The 7,909-nt window shown below is 31.6% G+C and overlaps 1 protein-coding gene across 1 annotated transcript in view; it reads right to left on the bottom strand.

Annotated features, from left to right (window-relative positions):
• Positions 1-731: 731 nt before the first annotated feature.
• LOC106475190 (ceramide synthase 6-like) overlaps positions 732-7,909 on the bottom strand; it is a 20,761-nt gene continuing 13,583 nt past the window's right edge. The window contains exons 4-10 of the mRNA XM_013935887.2: positions 7,283-7,340; positions 6,176-6,226; positions 5,589-5,681; positions 4,217-4,345; positions 2,730-2,836; positions 1,945-2,098; positions 732-1,298 (exon numbers count right to left, since the gene is read on the bottom strand). Coding sequence (XP_013791341.1) covers positions 1,200-1,298; positions 1,945-2,098; positions 2,730-2,836; positions 4,217-4,345; positions 5,589-5,681; positions 6,176-6,226; positions 7,283-7,340 — 691 coding nt within the window. The 3' untranslated portion in view covers positions 732-1,199. The remainder of the gene's footprint in view (positions 1,299-1,944; positions 2,099-2,729; positions 2,837-4,216; positions 4,346-5,588; positions 5,682-6,175; positions 6,227-7,282; positions 7,341-7,909) is intronic.

Here is a 7,909-nt window from a genome sequence, read left to right as displayed (position 1 = left end):
ATAACCTGGTCAGGAAGTGTCAAGCAGTACAACATTGTGGGTTTAAACATTCCTTCCTTTATTTTACCCCTTTCTAATCTTACTTGAGTTTTCACATTTTCTTAATTTAAAGTTGGCCCTCTCCTCTATTTACCTTTCAGATAAACGATACATTAAGGCCACTACAAGAAGGTATGTTTTTGAATAACAAGCTCATTACCTAATGTTTCATATAAAAAAAACCTTCTTAACGTACAGATGTGTTGTATTTTATCATCACATTTTACACTTAAAGTCACGTTAAAGTTTCTCTGTATTGCATAGTTTTATAACATTTCTCCCGTTCAGTATTTAAGTAGTTTCTTTTTTATTGCATCGTAAGATGCTAACTACCTGCATTTTGGTTACTTTGTCCTCTTTGCCATGCTATAACATGACAACAGCATAATAAAAAACATGCACATGATCTGTCCAATAGACTGACCCTGTATTGGCGAAGGGATGTTTATATACATGCAAACATGACTAAGCGTAAAATGTGATAAATAGGCATTAGTGTACTAAGTGTCTAGGTAAACATGTAGTACAATGTTCAAGTTTGATGTATACATAAAATCAGGTGAATTAACGACATCAGTCTAACAAGTCGGAGTACAAGGTGATGCTCACATGAACAATAAAAAAGATTTTTTGTTTATTGTAAAACTGCACTTGGATAACCTCTAGAATTGACAAAATGCATATTTATGTCGTTTTTTTTTTTTTTCTGTATTTCTGTAACTAACTCAACAATGAATAGTTGATAATTCTGATATCAAACGCACTGTTGAATGACACCGTAAATGGATGGGGCATGCACGCTTTGACCCCAAAATGTGCACATGGGGTTAATAAAGAATATTTTAAGTAGCTTATTAAATATGTTTTTAATTGTTACATATTTTTAACTTGAAAGTTGATATAGCAAATACATAGATTTATAACATCATTATAATGGCATCAAAAACAATTCCTCTATCGTTTTGGTCACAACAAAAATCAAAATGATAATTATGAGCCCTGCAGTGAATCCACTAATTACGCACAGATTTATAATCATGAAATACACATTAACAAAAAACTTCGTATTTCAAGGACTGCTTGGAATGCCGTAACAGTGACTGATGATGCTTAACGTGACGATGATGGTGATGACAAGATTTCCGAGCGAGTTACTATTCTCAGGACTGGCGACTTTTTCTAGTTTTGTTCGAAATGTTTTCATCACTACAGCTGCTACTATCTGCATTACTACTGTCGTCACTTCGTAGATCTTTCACCTAAAGTTTGTAAACAGAATAACGTTTTTTAAATAATTAGACTCAGTTACATGCCTAATTTTCAACCCAGATTTATAGCACATCTTACAATAAGATACCTAGTCCTATAACAGAATAATTGTTTTTTAAATAATTAGACTCAGTTACATGCCTAATTTTCAACCCAGATTTATAGCACATCTTACAATAAGATACCTAGTCCTATAACAGAATAATTGTTTTTAAATTGAAAGACTAATATCAACACTGGACGGAGTGAGCTACGAACACAATACCGATGGAAGCAAACATGAAAGAAATGAGAATTTAAAAACTAAAGCTAAATGCAGATTAAACAAAGTGTTCTGTGTCATCTAAAGACTAACCATTCTGTTGTACGCCCGATTTCTTGAACATGTGCAAGGTTATCGAACTTGAGAAATGGACTGCCTATAGCTATGTTGAACATTTAAACAATAACAGACGAAAGTTAGAAGTTTATTAATAAGCAGTATGGGAGCACATAGCTCGGTATATAAAGAAATAAATATTTTACTTTACATATACACACACACACTATTTTCCAGAGCAACAAATCACCTGTCATCATCATCACCGATACTTTTCAACTACAAACACTTGTACGAGTTTCAAAGACAGAACTTACTCCCTTTCTAATAGCCTGGATGGCGATACGGACAATGATCCAGGTCCACACAATGTGGAGACACTGAAGTGCTAGAAGCAGTGAGTTAAAGATGTAATATACTGGAAAAAAGTCCAGAATGATGATGGCTTCATACATTGTACTGTAGATTATTCTATAAAATAAAGATAAATACATTACAGTGTAGGGAGTGAACATTATAAAACGATATTACAAGTACACGGTAGTATCTGTAGGGAGTGAACATTATAAAACGATATTACAAGTACACGGTAGTATCTGTAGGGAGTGAACATTATAAAACGATATTACAAGTACACGGTAGTATCTGTAGGGAGTGAACATTATAAAACAGTATTACAAGTACACGGTAGTATCTGTAGGGAGTGAACATTATAAAAATCCATATTGTTACATATTTCATGAAAATAGACAAATAAAACAAAGTCACTGTACATTAGGTTACTTTATCAAACAATAATGTGAATATCTTAAGCTATTATCATCTTACAAAAGCCCAAACTCTGAATTAGATGTCAGTCATAGTTATTAACTATTATCTTTAGGTTGGGAAAAGTACATCCATTTTAACTTCTCATTACAAATGCTGTTAACTGATGTCCACGATGTACTAGTGAACATTTTTTTAATTGTACGACTTAAAATTACTTAATGCAAGTCTCTGTAATGTAGTTAAAGAAGTTAATAAAATTTTATCAGCAGAACAAACTATCCTATTTTATAAGTGGTAGTTAGGGAACTTATTGTAAAATGTCACTACATACCTACAAGGGAAAAGTCCTAGTCGTGAAACAATCCAGGCGAGAGTGAAGATTATGAATGATATGTCTGCCAAGTTCTGCTTCTTTAAGTACTTACACATTTTAGTAACCTTTAGAAAGAAAATTATTGAATATGTTAACAGCCAAGCAGGATATGATTGGGAAACCTCCTGCAATACATCAGACAGTGGTTAACACTATTTTGCATGAATAAAGCCATTCAAAACTGGCCAAATGTGAAACCTTCTTAAGAAAAAAAAGTATTACTGAATAAAAAAACTGATATTAAATCAGTAGGTTACAGAGGCTGTGGAAACAAGGCAATATTAAATTAGAAGGTTACATAGGCTGTGGAAACAAGGCAATATTAAATTAGTAGGTTACATAGGCTGTGGAAACAAGGCAATATTAAATTAGTAGGTTACATAGGCTGTGGAAACAAGGCAATATTAAATTAGTAGGTTACATAGATTGTGGAAACAAGGCAATATTAAATTAGTAGGGTCCAGAGGTTGTGGAAATATGAAAACTGAGATGAAAGAAGTATTTTTATTTTAAGTAAGAAAATCACCTTCAACTAATCGAGATGTCACCTTGAACTCAGACTGGTTAAGTAAAATAATTCATAAATTCACAGACAAATCTTTAGTAACAATATTAAAAAACCTGATTTTTTTTTGTGTACAACAGACTTGTAGCTTTCGCTAAAACCTACTAAATTTTACGAAGATACACACACACAGTACTTTCAGGGTTATAGATTCATGGTTATAAGGTCAGTCAGAACAACCAACTCTTACAGATATGGTTACACAGATTTCTTCCATTGAAATATGTCAATAAATAAAACACCTCAATGAGCTGACCAAGTTTCAATTTGGAACATTAATATTCAAATTACAAGACATTCCAAATGTTTTAGTCTGTGAGACTTCAGTGAACTGAATAATGAGAAATGTTTTAAACCTTAAATAATACAACAAATATTTAATTTAACTCCTATACAGATTATCTGTGGTCTTATCAGATGATGGTAAGATAAACATCACCTTACAGAACTGGTGACTAGATGGTAAGATAAACATCACCTTACAGAACTGGTGACTAGATGGTAAGATAAACATCACCTTACAGAGCTGGTGACTAGATGGTAAGATAAACATCACCTTACAGAGCTGGTGACTAGATGGTAAGATAAACATCACCTTACAGAACTGGTGACTAGATGGTAAGATAAACATCACCTTACAGAACTGGTGACTAGATGGTAAGATAAACATCACCTTACAGAACTGGTGACTAAGTTTGAATCACAACTAAAATTTATATTGAGGTGTTAAGATTGCTTTTATGTTTGGTTGTGTCGTAAACGTTACTCCCTTTTAATCTTTGTAATAAAAGAAATGATTTTACTAGAGACTTTATTGAAACAGATAAAAAATAAACCTTTTCACAAACACGTCAGCACGACAATAATGTTCGTTTCTTACCTCCAGAGGAATGTCTGCAAAGTCATGGATAAGCATGACTAAAGTACCTATTCTCCAGAAGTTACAGGCCCAAGAAAAACTCAGCAATGAAATGGTGATGATGTGATGCAGAAACATTTGCAGAAAATCCTGAAACAATAAAATCGTTACCTATTACACAGAAAATCCCGAACCAATAAAATCGTTACCTATTACACAGAAAATCCCGAACCAATAAAAATCGTTACCTATTACACAGAAAATCCCGAACCAATAAAAATCATTACTTACTACAAAGAAGTTTTTTAAACAACAATTGCACTTGGAGTATAAAACTAATCACCAAATTCTGAAAATGTAGTATTCTAAGTAAGTATTCTTAGTAAGTTAGTCAGTTCATAACCTTGTACGTGCAAAGTAAACTGTTCTATAGCAAAATTAATCAGCTCTCTTGTTACTAGATGATTGAAACATGCACCCAGGTGTAACAATTAGAAAACACACAGGTTACAGAGGACATATTCAATATAAACAATTTACAAGTTAGAAAACACACAGGTTACAGAGGACATACTCAGTACACACAATTTACAAGTTAGAAAACACACAGGTTACAGAGGACATACTCAGTACACACAATTTACAAGTTAGAAAACACACAGGTTACAGAGGACATACTCAGTACACACAATTTACAAGTTAGAAAACACACAGGTTACAGAGACATACTCAGTACACACAATTTACAAGTTAGAAAACACACAGGTTACAGAGAACATATTCAGTACACACAATTTATAAGACATGTAATGGTTAAATTATATATTTTAGTTAATATTTGATAAGTACATGTAATTCACTGTATCAAAAACTTACAATATATATCACAGCCTACGATAAGTAAATACATTCAAGAATACAAGTCCTTCTTGACAACATTATGTTCAACTAATATACAAACATATAAATACAGGGATAGCTGGGAGAAGATTACTTAACACAAACAAAATAATCCCAAGAATTAACAATATTTTCCATCGGTGGTCAAAGTCAGTGATAAATTGCCAGATCACTTGCAATACGACAGTGAACAGGAAGACAGCCGACAATGTAGTTCCAGTCATGTTTGGAAAGCAACGGTTTTTCTTCAGGTGTGGGTTGCCATCTGGGGAACTAGTGGTACACTAATACTCAAAATAACAAATCAGATAAGCTTACCAGACAAGGCAGTGTTTTAACACAAAATCATGCTCATCACCAGTCTTCCACGGTTAATCGAATCATCAGAGACGAACCATGTTTCGTGTTCACATAATAAGACACGTTTACTTATCGGTAGGCTGTGTACAAGGTTTATGTAAGAAATTATAGAACAATAATTGGACTAACTCACCTTTCTTTTAATGTCCATGAACTGAGAAAATGTGAGAGACCAGTAGAAACCTAACTCTACCATGTAATACCACCACATATCACTGGTTACTGACTGAAAAAAAGAAAAATCTGTGCTGGTCCCATTAAACGTACAAAATTACAGCATTTCTCAACACTTATAGAAGAACAACAACTTGTAAATACTACAGACAAAATAGAAATATTGTTCAACAGATTAAAAACTTTAAATATTTTTTTCAAAACCATCACTTATGAAACGAAACTTTGGTATTGTATAAAAACAATGACTAATAGTTTAAGTTGTTCCTGAAATGTTTATATATTTCATTAAACAATATTTATGTACAAACAATACCATTTTGTTATCCAGTTCTTGAACTGCTTTATAATCATTTGGAAAGAAGATACTGAAAGCTGTGTAACATTCTTTCGTTAACACTTTCCTAGAAGTAGAGAAATTTAACTGAGGTGTTTTATTTTTGCACAAACAGTCAGGATTTTAGTTCCACAACTTCTACTCAACCATTTGGTAAAACTACACCAAATATTACATTAGTTTCTTTAACCAACACTACAAACACTAACCTGATGTGGGTAATCATACCAGCAATGCCGAGTGTCCCACAACCAAGGTTTCTAAAGAAAACCAAGTATTAAATATTAACTCACATCCATAAATCGTTATTTCAAAACTGAAATTATATGATCAAACCATATCTAAGGAGATACATTCCATTTTAGGTCATACATCCTACACAGAAAAACAAACATTATTATTCATGTTCAAGATGCATTTAATATTTTAGTAACTAACTTTTTTTTAAAAGAAGTTTCAGTCATAAATGCTAATTTAACGGATATCACCGTGGCAAATGTTCATATTCTGCAGTCGTCTGCCAACTAGACATAATTTTTAGTTACTGTTAAATCAATTTCCTTTCTTAGTTTAACTTGAAAACTGAGAATAGGTTTCATTCTTAGTTTAACTTGAAAACTGAGAATAGGTTTCTTTCTTAGTTTAACTTGAAAACTGAGAATAGGTTTCTTTCTTAGTTTAACTTGAAAACTGAGAATAGGTTTCTTTCTTAGTTTAACTTGAAAACTGAGAATAGGTTTCTTTCTTAGTTTAACTTGACAGCATTTTATCCTCTTATTCTAAACTGATTTTTAGTCACTTCCAGAAAAAACTTATGGAAAGCTTCTCTTCAAGTTATGAAAAATATTTAAGTTAGAAAGTTACTAACTAAATAGGATAAAGTTTACAAAAATCCAGCCTAATTATTTTTTCAATCCATTATATGTCAAAATAGCAACTATAATTAAATTATTTTAGAAATTAGCAAAATATGTATTTGTTAGAATATTTTTAAACTAATTGATCACTTGATTGTGTAAATAGCCAACACCAAAGTAGCCAAATTTTAAATCACCATAATTCTGACCAAATAAGTACATTTATTTTTTAAATATAAAAGGAAAAAAAAAAGTCAATTATAGTTAAAACTTTATTGTCTTTTAATACACAAGATGTTACAGTTCCAAACTATCTAACAGCTCGTTATCACAAGCCTTAGTCTAGAGATTTGTGTCTTGATCTGTATGATATATATAACAATGGTAAAGATAAGCTCCTTATAACAGTTTGTTACATCTTAATCTTCTCAAGAAATAAGTGAATTTAGATAAACTTACACTAAAGAGAGTAAACAACCCGTACAAAAACGCTGAAAGGTAAAAAGTAAACCTCCACCTGTAATAATAAAAAGATAGAAATGAATACAAAAAATATTTGAAGTACATTTAAGCTTTAAAGTTATTTAAAAAAAATAAAGATGTATAAGAATGTAAATGAGTAAACATATTTAGACTGTAAATTTTACAGAATGTGAATAGATGAAGAGGCATTACACACCATAATAAAGAAATATTTAACATGAATCCAACACATTTTACATCATAAAGTGTATCCAACAAAATATACAGAAAACAAGAATACCTTTCTCAAAAAAATTATTAATGGTGACAAAACAATATTTTCTCATAGAAAGCAAAAATATTGAGAAGTTTAAAATTTAGGTTAGAAACACGCACAGAAACTATAGAAAACCTTCTAATATAGCTTAACATACAAACAGAAGTCAAACTCTGCAAAACAAGGAGGATACGAGGCTTTTATCTGTCACCCATAAAGATATACAGTAGCCTACATTTCAAACTCCAATTTTATACAAACATTTGGCCCTATGCTGCCAAGATTGAGATGTTTCAGGCTCTGTATTCGGTACTACTGAATCAGATTGTACAAATATTTAGCTCTAC

This window comes from Limulus polyphemus, unplaced genomic scaffold (genome assembly GCF_000517525.1).
Source record: "Limulus polyphemus unplaced genomic scaffold, Limulus_polyphemus-2.1.2 Scaffold8200, whole genome shotgun sequence".
In the NCBI taxonomy this organism is placed as follows: domain Eukaryota; kingdom Metazoa; phylum Arthropoda; class Merostomata; order Xiphosura; family Limulidae; genus Limulus; species Limulus polyphemus.
Note: the sequence above shows the minus strand (reverse complement) of the source record. Positions and strands in the feature narration are given on the sequence as shown.